The sequence below is a fragment of the Crassostrea angulata genome, chromosome 8, assembly GCF_025612915.1.
Source record: "Crassostrea angulata isolate pt1a10 chromosome 8, ASM2561291v2, whole genome shotgun sequence".
Lineage (NCBI taxonomy): Eukaryota > Metazoa > Mollusca > Bivalvia > Ostreida > Ostreidae > Magallana > Magallana angulata.
This window is the reverse complement of record NC_069118.1, coordinates 20,697,330-20,712,288: the sequence shown is the minus strand read 5'-3', so window position 1 is coordinate 20,712,288 and position 14,959 is coordinate 20,697,330. Positions and strand designations below refer to the sequence as shown.

General features: G+C 33.8%; 3 protein-coding genes across 3 annotated transcripts; 1 reads left to right on the top strand and 2 right to left on the bottom strand.

The window, feature by feature from the left end:
• The first annotated feature begins 49 nt into the window (after positions 1 to 49).
• Positions 50 to 4,875, top strand: LOC128161545 (non-structural maintenance of chromosomes element 3 homolog). The gene is made up of 7 exons (XM_052824856.1): positions 50 to 161; positions 1,564 to 1,720; positions 2,527 to 2,606; positions 3,044 to 3,257; positions 3,614 to 3,656; positions 3,860 to 4,037; positions 4,377 to 4,875. The coding sequence occupies exons 1-7, from the start codon at positions 141 to 143 to the stop codon at positions 4,467 to 4,469; spliced, it is 786 nt and encodes a 261-aa protein (XP_052680816.1). The 5' UTR covers positions 50 to 140; the 3' UTR covers positions 4,470 to 4,875.
• A 1,298-nt stretch (positions 4,876 to 6,173) lies between these two features.
• On the bottom strand, positions 6,174 to 7,914 carry LOC128161543 (uncharacterized). Its single transcript, XM_052824853.1, has 2 exons — positions 7,671 to 7,914; positions 6,174 to 7,122 (listed from the first exon to the last, which is right to left on the bottom strand). Exons 1-2 carry the CDS (start codon positions 7,875 to 7,877, stop codon positions 6,292 to 6,294), a joined length of 1,038 nt encoding a protein of 345 aa, XP_052680813.1. The 5' UTR covers positions 7,878 to 7,914; the 3' UTR covers positions 6,174 to 6,291.
• Positions 7,915 to 8,629: 715 nt separating this feature from the next.
• LOC128161540 (rab GDP dissociation inhibitor beta-like) lies at positions 8,630 to 14,905 on the bottom strand. Its single transcript, XM_052824847.1, has 11 exons — positions 14,768 to 14,905; positions 13,826 to 13,933; positions 13,434 to 13,530; positions 13,073 to 13,207; positions 12,405 to 12,603; positions 11,900 to 12,031; positions 11,336 to 11,504; positions 11,078 to 11,180; positions 10,762 to 10,906; positions 10,264 to 10,318; positions 8,630 to 9,931 (listed from the first exon to the last, which is right to left on the bottom strand). The coding sequence occupies exons 1-11, from the start codon at positions 14,810 to 14,812 to the stop codon at positions 9,791 to 9,793; spliced, it is 1,329 nt and encodes a 442-aa protein (XP_052680807.1). The 5' UTR covers positions 14,813 to 14,905; the 3' UTR covers positions 8,630 to 9,790.
• Between the last annotated feature and the right edge of the window lie 54 nt (positions 14,906 to 14,959).

Here is a 14,959-nt window from a genome sequence, read left to right as displayed (position 1 = left end):
ACAATTTAGACCCCGTTAAGCTTGGAAATGAATTGAATTCAGCTGTTCCATTTTTATATGATCGGGATCGAGTAACTGGATTTTGCTTCCCGCGGGTCTTGAAACTGAAAGTAACAGCAAGATATCAACCATCATTTACCATGCCTAGAACAAATAAGCAGGTAACTTTATTCTCAACCTATGTAAAAAGTTAATTTATATTGTAATGATCAGAGACATAAATAACATAAATCTCTGATATGATGAAAGAATAATCATTGTTCGCAGTTCCAAGTGAAAAGTCGATATGAAACTTTACCAGTTTAGTCTATAGTTTAGTGGGGAGTAGCTAATCCGAGATTTCTGTGACTGTCACTCTAACCCCCGCTTTCACCCCCGCACGTCACAATAAAAAATCGGGGGTAAGAGTCAGAGGAATCTCGGATTAGGGAGTAGCTTGTTCCACAGGAGTTGACAATTTTACTTCTATAGCACAGCTATAGTTCTCGACTGTTTCTTATTTCAAAGACCATTGACAGAAATTGATGTGTAAGCCCACAAGGCAATGGATATGGGACCATCTTATGCCCCTCATGTGGTTGAAAAGTCATAGAATACAGTCTGACACACTGTCTGATTGAGTTATAGGCTATTTTTGCCAACTCTGTAAAAGTTATATGTTGTATGTGCTATATATAATATATCCCCTGATTTTCCTCCACAAAAGAATTTAGCCACCACAATAACATTTACTGTTAAAGTTAAAATTAAACCCTTCTCCGAGCCATGAAGGCCAAAAGGCGACTGCTTATCCCCGGTTTCCTTGTGCTATGCGGATGAGAGTCATTGACTCCCTCTGAATGGGACACCAGTCCATTGCAGGTTAATCCCAGTGTAAGCTAGTACCCAATTTCAGCTGGGTGTTTGGGTTTCTGGCCTAAGCCTACGACCACTAAGCCATGTGCTCCATTAACCATATGCCAAGGTAATGCATTTCCCCCATAACAATACATTTCTTTAGAGGATGCTCTTGTTTGAATTAAAGCAGTTTTTCTTATCAATCTAATTAAATCCAGATCCTCGATGCTCCTGTTTATATGACGTGTCGCCTCCTAGCAACATATCATATGAACAGGAGCAATGAGGATCTGATTTAATAAGAGTGTCCTTCTCAGATATATGTAAATAATAATTACCATCACTTTTTAATTTTTTTTTTTTGAATGCATATGAATGTAATAAATTATTTCAACATGTTTACTCAGAAAACACAGTTGTTCACTTTAAACATAAAAAAGTATCAAACTGATACAATTGAGAAGTCAATTGTCAAGAAAAATTTGCAGCCATTTTGGGTTGCAAGTTAACACACTTAATATCTAGACATGGTTATTAAGAATTCAGGCTTTTTGATTGTTTTTCTTAACCATAAGTAATTTAGTTATGATTGTCCCTGTAGACTGATTGACCTCATGTACCATTTCATGGTTTGAGTAAATAAACTGAATTGAATTGTAGACAGTAACCCTCCCTAGTAATTAATTTGATTGCAGTTATATATTTGTATGTTCATTTGTATTTTAGCCTGATAATGACAGAATACCAAGTTCCCAGGTGGCTGCTACACAAGCAGAGAAAGCTCACTCGAGTATGGACCGCGGAGAACAGGAAAAGAAGCTGCATGACCTCGTCCAGTTCCTCTTGATAATGGACCAAAAGAAGCTACCTATCAAAAAACTTGGTAGGAATATGAAACTCCTACAATTAATTTCACGGATGGAAAGCCATATTCTGCTTTTTGATGTTTTGAGTTGCTCAGCAGTTTTACTTATTTTTCCCCATGTTAAAGCAGGGATGTATTAGTATGTATGTCTTTACTTTCTGGGTAAAGTAAAGATATAATGTAAAGAATATCTTAATTTATTAGTTCACCCTTTCTCAATAGCTGTGGTACTGTTCTTTTGCAGTAGCAAATTGCTGTAGATTGGCAAAGTTTTACAAATGTATTTGCCAAATACAGTTATTATTAGTAGTTATTTACCAAATACTATTTGGTAAAAAACTACTAATAATAACTGTAGATTCCTTATTTTACGCAATAACTAAATTCCACGATTCAACAATTTTGCATCAAATCACTAGTCTTAGATAAAAAATTGTGAAATGCCAATTTTTATTATAATTTCATTTAGTTTACATATGTTTGAAAAAAAAAGCAAATTAAAAAATTTGCGAGACGTGCTTCTCATGATTTTATGCCGATAAAAATTCCTCGCTTTTAATTAGGAATCTACAGTATATGATGTAACAGTAAATGAAACAATCGAATTTCATAAAAATGTAAAGAGCAGTGCAGCAGTTATGGTGAATGGTTTTTATAAGAGAGAAAACATTTGTGACTGGATAGGGGTCATATTGGATCATTATAGCCAATGTTTGAACACCAATAAGCCAATGGAATCTCAGTGACCATTAAACTGAATAAGAAATATTTTTAATCATAAAGATCATGTTGATGTTTATAGATTGTAAAATGGTTTTGTACAGATATAAACAAACAGGTATTAAAGGAACACAGTAAAGCTCTCCCTGTGATGATGAAACTAGCCGAAGAAAAGCTTAGAAAGGTGAATACATGTGAATGAATTAAGTCTTTTCTTGCTTACATTTATTCAGTAATTTATAGATAATAATATGTACATACATCATCTATTAAGGAAAGTTTTCAATTAATGAAAACTTTATTTTCTTGTAATTTTGTGTGCCAAAAACTTCTTGGGGTTATGTTTTCATAACCTAAAGGTTATTCATACATGAACAAGTTAATTATCAGCAATTTATAAGAAATATTGATTGCAAATAAATATATGTTACTGGATTTTTGCTGGGAGAAAAATCACCTAGAGTAAGGGTATCTACAGTACATGTGCAGGAACTCTTGGGAGTATTTTTGCCACGTTTAAAAAGAGTTCATTTTACTAACTCAGATCTTAATATAAAGATTATACCAATCCAGAGGTTAATTTTATCTTTAAAAAATGTTATTTTCCCTGGCATTCTTCAGATCTTTGGGATAGAGTTGGTGAGTTTAGAGGACAAACAGAAAGGTACATATATCCTGGTCAATACGTTGGACACCGACGTAGATGAGCAGCTGGAGAGTGACCCCAACTTGACCTTGACCCCGGTCGATTGGTCGGACGAAAATCACGCCAAGACTGGACTCCTGATGGTCGTACTCAGTGCTATATTTATGAATGGAGAAGTTATGGTAGATTGTAAGTACCTGTTTAAAACTCATTGTTATCAAGTTAACAAATGTGCAATTGTCAGTCAATACTGGCTTACTAGGTCTCTTTAGCTTAGTGCTTACACAGTACCCTGGAAACCCTGGGTTCCAGACCCATACAGCTGAGATGACTTTTCATCCCCATTTGTTGCCTTCATGATTAATATATTGAAACTCTTTGAAACTAGTGAAAACTTGCATTTTACTAACATGAGTTTTATTATGTGATATGTTTTTTGTATGAAAAATAAAATTAAGAAAGGTGTTGTTTTGAACATGTTGAAAAAGGTATGTAGTATAAAAGAACATTTGAATGATTACCAGAATGTCTACTTTTTATTTTAGCTCAACTTTATCACATGCTGAGAAAACTTAAAGTTGATCAAGAGTAAGTAATTACTTTCAATTATTGTTTTTTGATAATTTATGCATTTATCTTTATATTAAATAGATGAAATACTCAAAACAGTGTTGATTTCTTTATCTGATTCAAACCTTTTAGAATAAAAATTCAAAAATATATAGACAGTTTTTAATTAAGAATTTTTTCTTTCATTAATTGTACATGTTCTGGTGTCGTATTTTCTGCAGTGTGACTCATCCTGTCTTTGGTGACGTCAAAAAGCAGCTGACTGTTGAGTTTGTGAGACAAGGGTACCTTGAGTACACTCGTCAGCCAAACACCGACCCCCCGGTCTTTGAGTTCAGATGGGGGTTCAGAGCTAAGAAGGAAATCACAAAAAGGAACTGTCTGGACTTTGTCAGTCAGGTGAGATGCATCAATCATTTCATAATCATTTCATAACAAAATCAGAATGATGTTAATGCACAATCCACAGAAGTAGTTTGGCAGGTCCATCTGTTTTGACATTGTGGATTGTTTTGACACCTAACTTTGAACGTCCTTAGGGTGATGAGTCTACAGGGCTAGAAAATGTCTGCAAATAACATGTATCAATGGTCCAATACCTGCAAGATTGAGTTTGAAGGCTGTTCAGAAATGGAAGCTTTTTAACTTTCAGAAAATGTTTACAAAAATAACTAAAAGTTCTTGAAAAGCGGAAACATTTTAGAAGTAGCATTATTATTTAGTCTATTTTTGTTGTAGTTGTATGAAAAAAATCCAGAAGAGTGGGTGTCTCAATACCAAGTTGTAGTAGAAGAGGAGGGAGAGGAGGAGGAAGGGTCTTCAGCATCTTGAAAGCATTCCCAGCATGCTTCGCTGCTCCCATCATGCCATATTACTACTAGCATGCTCATGATTACTCAGCGACTTCAAGGGACCAATTATTGTACATATGGGAATATCTGTGATGGTATTTGAACTTTGAAGTGCCAAGAAACCGTGACTAATCGCATGGATGATGTACATTTTAGTGATCAAGTATACAAGTTCTTTTAGAGATATTTTTTTTATCAGAAACATCTTTGTTGAAAAGTCTGTAAAGATAAGAGAACATGTACTTGTTCTTCGTAGAGATTTTTCCGTGCACGTCCATGTATGCTTCAAGAGCTGTATTTAACTTTTTTCATCTAGTCCTTTGTAAATTATAACTTGTATAGTTTGTTTGAAAGATAAATTAATTTAATACATTTTTAACTTGAAATTCTGTTACTGTGTTTTGTTATTGCTAGTACAACATGCAAGTTTAATTTCATACATAAATGTTTATTTTAACCTGTTAAAATACCAGTAACAGACATTAGAATGTGACGTGTTGACCCCTATTATTTCAATTGACTTCAGGATTTGAAGGTTTTTGTCGGCATATTTTTTTTCAACCATGTGGCATATTTCAACCAGACTTCATTGTCACAAATCAAACTTAAGAAACATGAGCAGAGAGATTTCATTGAAAGGTCTAAATCCTTTTCAAAGAAGAGAAAATAAAAAAACTAAAGCCTAAAAACTTTCTTCAGAAATGCCAATATTTACCGTACAACAAAGCTTAAAGCTGCTTGGTCCGATTTTATATCAAATATTATGAACGCTTTTAAACGATAGTTATGCTTAGTATATGTATTATAATAGACATTGCAGCAGTTTTTTCTAGTCAATTTAGCTAAATTTCAATGAAGAAAAATACGTACAAAATTTGCCAACAAACAAACGACATAAACGGGTACCGCGTTATTTCGCCTCATGTTAAATGTCAATGTTAAATGACGACGAGACTAGTATGGTTGTACTACGACTTTAACATCGCATTAAATAAAGGTCGAAATGATCAGACAAATTACAAATAAACGTGTACGTTTTGTTCGCTAATATTTCTGAAGTTTGCTTTCTTTACAATCGATGCATAGCATGCGTGTTGAATAACCCCAATCACACGGGGGGGGGGGGAACCAAACGGTTTCCTTTTCTAAACATTCCCATAATGCACTTTGGTTTGTTTCCAAAAAGAAATTATTTTTATTTACTTTGAATATTTCTAACTTTGAAAGGAGACTGATTCTGCTCGTGTAAATAGGAGAAAGTCCATAACTTTCTAAGATAAATGGTTTGTATGGAAAAAATTTTGATACCGCAATAACAAAAAAATCGGACCAAGCAGCTTTAAAGTTTAATTTACCAAGAGATTGGTTAGTACAGTAGTAGTCAAAACCCAAATACTGATAAAAGCCATGTCTGATCAGGAACACAATTTAATATTTTTAGTAGTTTTCAATTCTCCAGGTATAATATTCCTTTATATTATTATCAATCTAGTAATTAAAATTAATTCTTTGATCCACTCCTAACAGATCACTACACACAAAACCCCTTTAATAGGTCAAATTCACTGACCTTTAGTTCACGCATATTCATCTGTAGTGATCTATTAAGAGTGAATCAAAGATGTAGGTCTAATAAGATTGTATTATTATTTTTAATAGGTAAAAAAAGAAGGGAAAAACTGTTTCCTAGAATATTTAATATTCTTTTTAATTTGCACACATAAGGCAGACATACTATATTAATAATATGAATTTAGCATGTAATTAACATAATAATTAACTTAGTACTCTATTCAGAGTTGTTAGTCACCTTTGAACAGTTTCATTACAATAGGAATGGCTATACCTACAACACCTAATACAGTTGTCACTGCATAGCCTATTGTTAAAGTTCTCTGAATGTTACTCTCTGTTTCACATAGTAAGTCTTTAACTTCAGGTCCTATATAAACAACATTGTCAGAATTTGACTTTGCTTCATGTATAGCAACAACTTTCTTCATCTCTTTTATTTCCTTCAGTAAACTTTCCTGATCTGTGCGAATTACTTGCAGAGCTTCGGCTATATTTTCTGTTGCCATTGCTTTAGCAGTGCTCTGAAGGTCCTTGAGATTTTCAGGGTTCCTCTGTGCTCCGGTGATGTCACTGAAAAATTTTCTGATCTCCTTCTGCTGGTCTTGAACAATAGATATTAACTGATTGGTCATTTTCTTGTAATCATCAGAATTTCCAGTCGCAGACAGCACAATGTCCCTGAATTCTTTGTTTTTGTGTCTGTTGTATATGAAGTTGGCTAGCAAACCTAGACCCACTGCAGCAATGGACCAACACAGATAGTACAACTTGAAATTTTCTGTCCGTAGTCTTTCTTTCTCGTGGCTTTCACTGACCTTGGAATTGTAATAATCGAATGCTAATTTTTCCTCTTCCTCCATCATTTCTAGGTAGGGTTTAATATCATTTTTTCGTTTGATTATTTCATTTTCCTGTATGGCTAACTCTACATAACGATCTGTTCCTCTCTCAGTTTTCATAATTTCTCTCACAATACTCTCCATTTCTTTCTGGATGTCCAAATATTCTTTCACATGCTCCCTTCGTTTCTTTTGAAGGTCCATGCATTTTTGTCGAGCCTGGAAATAAACATATATGATATGTACACATAAAAATGTACCCTGTTCTGCAGCCGTGCACATCATCGTCAAGTAATAGGGGAGTGGTATGTGAGCTTGCTCACTTTTTCTTTCATTAAACATTACTTCTAAATGAAGGTAGTTTTATGGTATTGTATATATTAAGCAGATGAGTCATGTTGATCTTGGTAAAGGTAAATATTACCTACTGGTCTTCCATGACATCATTGTTAAAAACCATATTTTTACAGTATATATTGAACCTAATTCATTTAATTTAGGGGGGGGGGGGGGGTCAATGCATGCACTTCACTTTAAGGTATAATATTTGTCATGATATATCACAGGAGCTAGTCATAATTTAAATTTGACAACCCCTATATACAAAATAATAACGTGGTGAAACAGTCAAGATATTGTATCAAACCCCTATGAATAAATATAGGAAACTGTCATCTGTCTACAATGAAAAACTGGGTAGAGTGGCAGAGGATTAAATTGATTTTATTATTTTAAATCTATAATTCTCTGGGATTTAAAGTACTTACTTTGATGGCATCTTCTTGTGCATGCCGTACTTCTGACAGTCCAAATTTGTCTTCATACCACTGGATGATGCTGTCTATCTTCCCAAACGTAGCTGTATCCGCCAACTTATCCACTGCCTGATAACCTGTATTCAGGTTTCGTACGCATATATGTTTTGAAAACCTTTTTATTTGGGCATGATGCTGATGCAACCGGCGGCATAACATCCTGCCAGAATTTCCTTCTTGAAATTGAAAGTAGACATTTGTGTATTCCGATCCCGATCAAAAAAGTACATATTTTTTTTAGAAATCTTCAAAAAATAGCCTAATATGCCCCCATCCATAGTGAGGTGTGTTACGTGTACACGATTGTCATTATTTCATGTACACATTTTGTGGAGATTTTTATTCAAAGATCTAAATCTATATGTATATACCCGGTATTAAAAATGTTTTTATAGTTAAAATTATCACTATTTTTGGCATGTTTTATTTTATTAATTAATATTCATTTCATAAATATTCATTATTAAGCATTAACTAAATGCAAACTTTAAAGCTGCCATGGCAATATTCTTGAATATTTACAATCAGACCAAGAAGTTGTATGCAGGAATGTGTATAATGAAGTGAAGTTATGAATGGCACATATCCTATAACCTGATTTTCACCATGCAATTTTGAGAATAATTAGGATTAAATAAATGCACAAAAGCATAATAAATGATCGCTTACCCACTGTGGAAATAGTACAAGGTAACAAAACAAATGTATCAGCTATAGAAACTCATAAAGGATATCAATTCTATGCTTTAATTGCGCATTTCTATTTTGATTCCAGCAATACACTAAAGGCATGACTACCAATAAAGCTGAAGCCATTTTTATATGTAACGGTAAGATGATTTAGGTGCAAACATAGCTTAAATTTATTTGTTTCTCATACCATACTCCTGAAGAAAAACAAACCCTCAACAGACGATTATACAAATGTAGTTTTATTTCATACTGAATAACCTCATCTCAGTACAGAAAAGTCATGAAAAATCTTCAATACAATGACTAGGAGACATTAACAACCATAACATTGCTTTCTAATTTTATTTTTAAACAAAATTTTTTTAAATACTTTTCATAACTACTCACTTCTCTATACTTAAAATTTAAACTTTTAAAGATATTTTTTTTCACACAGATATAAATATTCAGTTAAATGTCTTTCAGTACAATGTATGAAATGTGTTACATATACAGCAATACAAACATACTGACATTTTTAAAATTACATGTGTGTATTACATGATTCCATGGTATATTTTTGTCCCTAAAAACATGAGAGCGTGTTTCCTTAGCTGATAAATTGGACAAGTGCAATAAGCAAGAATACTGGACGTAATGGCAAATATTATTCTCTAAGAAGTGAAAAAAGAGCAGCAAGACTGGAGCAAGTCTTACACAGAATAGCTCACAACACAGACTTTCTTCTTCTGGTGAGTGGGTTGATGTAGCATTCAAAGTTTATAAGAATATTGCATAAACATGTACCGTACCGGGTACATAAATGCGTACAGTTCTTGTCATCAATTGATTACGATGAAACACTTCAAGTTTATCACTACAGTATATTCTCAGTCATTAAAATTACATTCAATGCACATGGTCAAATATTTAGATTAAAAAAGCCATTAAAGAAAATACAAATCAACTGCTTTCTACTAAATTACCTTCCCGCCTGATTTTTGTTTCATTTCTACCTTTCTTTACACAATGTCAAAAATCAATTTGAATTAAGCAAGCAACCTAAAAGTTATTCTTGATGATGAAGCTCAACTATCAATCATTATAACTACATTGCACCATAAATCCACCATAATATCTAAGATAATACATTTTTTTTAACTCTTGGCATGGCCTCTGACACAAGCAAATACATGTTTTCTTCACGCATTTTGGAATGATACTTTTGTGGGTTTTTTTTTTATCCTGCTGGGTGCTCGTTTAGTTCTACTGTAGGCAAATATCAATGCGCTTGTCTGTAATAATTTACCAAAGAAAACAAGAAAAATAGTACACTGCCACATGTTCATTCATAACGAACACATACACCAGTTTGGCACAGTGCCAAATTAATAGAAGCACTAATTGTTTTCCTCTTCCTCAGGAATCTTGATCTTGGAGAAGTCAAATTCTTCACCAGTTGCCCTCTTGTAAGTTTCCAGCACATCAATACAGGTTGTCTCGAAATGGGATGTGGCATCGTAGGATTTCGTGATGAAAATCTGATAAAAACAGTCAAAATGATGATTGAAAGTCATTTACAGTAAAACTTATCTAATCTGGCCAACTGCTGGACTAATTTGATCGAAATGGCAGGTTTCTTAACAGGGGTGGCCAGTCTATCAACCAATCAGTGATGCTTTGTCAATTATTCATTTCAAATAAACCCATATTGTTCTAACAATGGGCCATTTATTTCACTATTTCAAACTTGGAAGTAAGAATATCCAAGCATATGTACATGTACTGGTATATAACCAGTACATGTACTACTTTGAAAATCATACTGAGAGAGAGATAGAGAGAAAGATAGAAGGGAGAATGAAATATTTACCTGGGAATCTTTTCCATCATCTGTTGGCTCTAAAATGTCACTGACTGACACAAACCTAAAAAGAACAAATTCTTTTCATTAACAATGTTTTATTTCTATTTTTCCTATGGCATATGTATTTTGCATGTACACTTGTTAAATGTCATATCCATCTAAAGGGTTGAAAATTACAAAAATACATGTAGATCAAGGTCATCACTTTGAATCTCTCTCCTGTTACCAATAGCAAGATTTAACATTCAAACACTGATACTGCATATACATGTAAATTAATTTAAAGCAATCTATATACAGTAAAACACGGTTATAGCGAACATGCTTATAATGAATTGACGCTTACAGCGAAGTGAATTTCATTCCCCAAGTCTCTATTTTATGTTGTAAACTTGACGGATATAACGAATTACGCTTATAACGAAGTTAAATTGGCCGTCACTGTCACTGCGTTATAAGTGTGTTTTACTGTAAATCTGTCCATCATTTTTAGACCACACCTACTTTTGTTCAATTGGTCCCAGCAGTTCCAGGCCAGGCTGTAGCTCCGCCTCTGGATTGGCTGTTTCTACAGTGGTGCTGACAATGGCCAGCCAGAAACCCTTGGCTGCCACCATATGGTCATGTGAAATCACACTGATGTAGATGTCTAAATTTATACAAAAAAAGATTTAAAGATTGGCTTAACACTAAAAAACAAAGCAATTTTTTGGAGAGAGCAAATCGAGATAGTGAGCAATATTATTGATTCACAGAAAATGCAATATTATGCATGTTTAATAAGGGCACATAACCAATATTAGGCAAAGCATTCACTTACCCCAGTGCCTGTTGACCTGGTGCTGAGGGATGATGATCTGAGCGGATTTCATGTCATTGGTGTTGGGGACAGGGTGTTTAAGAATGCAGATAGCCCTAACCACCTACAACAAAGGTAATAAATGATCCCTAATTACAGAGAAAACTCTCTTTAGTAAGATACACATTTTGACAGTTTTGACTTTTTTTTTTTTTTTTTTTTTTTTAGAAAATCATAATCATGAAAGAAAACTGTTCTTTATAGTGTGATGTTACAGACCTTTCCAGCATGTTTGCATTTATCCTTTGAATAAGATGGATCACAGATGACCTTTTTGCACTTGGCAGTCTCTCCCTGTGCCATCACTCCTACAACTTTACCGTCTTCATAAACAACTGTGGCATCAGGGCGGTCCAACATGTAGGTCCCTCCGTATATTGCACTCAACCTTTGTAGAGGAAACAAATTGTTTTTAAATGTGTTTCAAAGAGAACCCAGATATTTGCAAAGAAAATAATCAACTAATTTTAGACAGCATCCTAAAATCATAAATTAGTCATCAGTAACAGCCATTGCATTTGTATAAAAGTGTATCCAGTCGTTTAAAGACAATAAATGAATGTCTGAAGAAGCTTCATGTTTTGGGGAGATCGAAACCCCACCAAAAATTGTCAACGTTTTCAAAAACAGCAGAATCAAAATGATAAAACCCAAGTTACTATCGTTAGGTGATGGAATTTTGCACCAAATGTTAGAGTATATCATACAGTAGTTACAAAATGATTTCTATTAACAGTGAATCCAGTTCATCACCAAGATTTGGTGTTCAAGTGATATAGTTACCTAGCAAAGCCCTGAGGAAGTTCTCCTAGTCCATAAAGAGGGTACAGGAAAGGGGATTTTCCATATCTCTGTATAGAATCCTGGTACAGCTTTACCCTCAGGATGAACTCTAGACAGGGTTGTTTCAGGTACCTACAAAGTTCAGACAATCATCATTATTGTGTCTAATCTGGATCTCTACACTGCATGTTGTTTCTAAATTATTTAATATATTTTTTTATTTTGACATGCTACACATATATTATGCCATTTAATATCAAAATAACATTAGTCCACTTATACCTCTTAATAAAATTTCAATCAATGAAATACAAGGAATGACCTTTGATATCACTGTGCTTAATATTGAACAGTACTTTTCGTTATCAATAATTATACTGGAGAAGGCACTATAAGTTTTTAAGTCTTCTTGTGCCAAATATATTTGTTGTAACTTGTAAACAAATATATATGTTCCATCCAACTGAATTTGTATTAAAAAATACTTGAAGCTCTGAAGACTTACTCATCATTAAGATGAAGAGCCAAAGCATGCCCTGTTACATCAATTGTATTCTTATCCACACCAAATTTACTATACAGGTCTTCTGCAGTGTTCTGTTTAGGATCAATTCCATGCCAGGTTTTAGGGTCCTCCAAGTTAAACTCCATGATGAAGATCATCAGTTTTCTGAATCGTCTCTTTTCAAAAATGCCCATAAGACCTGAAAATGGAATGATATCAAAATAGATCTTTAAACAAAACCAAAACTCTTTATTCTCATCATTGACAAAATACAAAAGTCAATATGCAAAACTTGAAATATGCATTTTTTCACATACAGTAAAACACAGTTACAGTAAACACCCTTATAATGAATTGAGGGCTACAGTGAAGTGATTTTCATTTCCTGTGACTTTATTACATGTTGTAAGTTTTACGGATAAAAAGAATTACGCTTACAATGAAGTAAAATTGTCCCTCCCTGGGACTTTGTTATAAAGGTGTTTTACTGTATCAGGGCCATTATTGTTTTAAAATAAATATGGGGATACAGCTTCGAAACAGTCTCTAGGTATTCAACTAAAATTTAATAAACAATAGCCCTGGCACACCTCAGTGAAGTGGAAACTGAAATCCACATAATCCTTATGTACATGGATAAACTGAACTACATTGAATTGATAACATACTTGTAGTAAGAGCCTCCTTTTCATCAGCAGGCATTTTGTAGACCTTTCCTCCCTTACACACATAGCTTCCCTCCAGACACTTGAACTCCAGGTAACGAGTCACACCTGTGTATATCAGCAGCTTCACCAACTGACCTGGAAATGATGGTGAGAGAGGATCAAAACAAGGAAGTCACAACAAAATATCACTTGTGCACTTTATTAGCAAATGCATTCCTCTTGATATTTCGAACAAAAGTTAATGAATGCTAGAAAACAAGTTCCTTCTCACAGATTATAGTTGTGTTAAAGATTGAAAAATTTTTATGAACATTTTTGAAATGCAATATAGGAAGTTTACATATATCAATATTTAATTTACCATTGGCCATTAGGAACTTAGGAATTAAATCAACATTCCAGTCTCTTCCTCTCCCAAACATGTCCTCTGGCATTTTCATTCCATACATGGAGAAAAACTACAATATAGTCATGGTGCACATATAAAATGGGTTCCATGTAGAAAGCATTGTTTGTTGAGGGCTATCTGCATTCTGAAAATCAACTCTTTTTTTTTTATTTCAAAAGTACTATTGATGACTTTTACACTTTCACAAACTCATTTTAAAAACCCTTTCATCGATCTTCATTATGTGTGAGGTTATCAATTAAGAAGTACCTGGCATACATGTGAAAGAGGTCAAAGGCAACAATATCTTTATAACCTAGAATACAATAAATTGCTGTCATAAAACAATTAAGGAATACACTTACATCTTCCAGTGGGGTGATAGAGGCAATGTCTCCTCCATAATACTTGTTCCTGTCAATGTGCAAGACTTTCTTTCCACTCACTGACATCATTCCACTCAAGATACATTCCTGCAAATAGCAATATATTCTAGAAATTAAATGCCATCCAGTACACATTCTTTATATTAAATACTTAGTGTATGCACATTATTTTTCTAGTTATTATTTCTGTCAATAAATGAGAACAAGTCAACCTTATAAGAAATATTATGTTTTTTTTTAAGATTGAAGAAAAGTTAGTATTGTTAAATCATATTTAATTGCATCTTCAGAAGCAATATTTGTACAATTTTGAAACTAATAACAATGAAAGATAAGACAGGGTGAAAAATCAATTTGACCCACAAGGAATCTTTAAAAAATCTCAATAAACTTCCTTTCAAGAAACCTGATATAAAAAACTGATATATGGCAGTCTAATGAGTCTATACTAGATACTGGCTGAATGAACTGACTTGTATAATAACACTGTTTATTATTAATTTTGCGAAGGTCTGTCACTCAGCTCTCCATGGCAGTTACTGGTTACAAGGCCACGTTAGGAATGAGATAGTGGAGTTCATGTTGATGTTGACATCCGGACTATCACAGGTACCAGTATAGTGAAAATTAATGACTGATCAATTGATAAAGGGGCGTTTTGACATCTTTGACGCAGACAAGAGACCCCCCTTCTATGTCAAAACAAATACAAAACCAGGAATGATATTTATTAACATGACAAACAACTTCCGCATCGGTAACGATTACTGGATCACACTTACGGAAAATATTAACCGTAAACGGTTGACCTGTCTCGATTATTTTTTTCATAAGAATTCATCAGAAATGAAATTTATTTAAGATACTTGTCATTAAATCCTTATTATCATGAGAAGCAATGTTTGTATATATAAACTTCACCTTGAGTCCTGTCCCAAGAACGATCACATCATATTCTTCATCCATGGTAACTTAGTGAGCTGGCAAACAACTTGAGAGGTGGTGTGGTCCTACAGCCGGTGGATAATGTAATGGTCGAAACGCGGAGGAATATCAGCATATTACAGGCAACTTTTAACCGATAATCCTGACTAAATCTATAAAATCATAAGT

Bases quoted from the DNA above. Each gene is read 5' to 3' on its own strand.
- LOC128161545 (XM_052824856.1), top strand. From the start codon at position 141: ATGCCTAGAACAAATAAGCAG. The intron at 162-1,563 runs GTAACTTTATTC...TTTGTATTTTAG, and splicing joins TGCCTAGAACAAATAAGCAG to CCTGATAATGACAGAATACC. The intron at 2,607-3,043 runs GTGAATACATGT...GGCATTCTTCAG, and splicing joins CCGAAGAAAAGCTTAGAAAG to ATCTTTGGGATAGAGTTGGT.
- LOC128161543 (XM_052824853.1), bottom strand. From the start codon at position 7,877: ATGTTATGCCGCCGGTTGCATCAGCATCATGCCCAAATAAAAAGGTTT. The intron at 7,123-7,670 runs GTAAGTACTTTA...GTTTATTTCCAG, and splicing joins CACAAGAAGATGCCATCAAA to GCTCGACAAAAATGCATGGA.
- LOC128161540 (XM_052824847.1), bottom strand. From the start codon at position 14,812: ATGGATGAAGAATATGATGTGATCGTTCTTGGGACAGGACTCAAG. The intron at 13,934-14,767 runs GTGAAGTTTATA...TGCTATTTGCAG, and splicing joins TTCTTGGGACAGGACTCAAG to GAATGTATCTTGAGTGGAAT. The intron at 10,907-11,077 runs GTAAGTGAATGC...GTATAAATTTAG, and splicing joins CCAGGTCAACAGGCACTGGG to ACATCTACATCAGTGTGATT.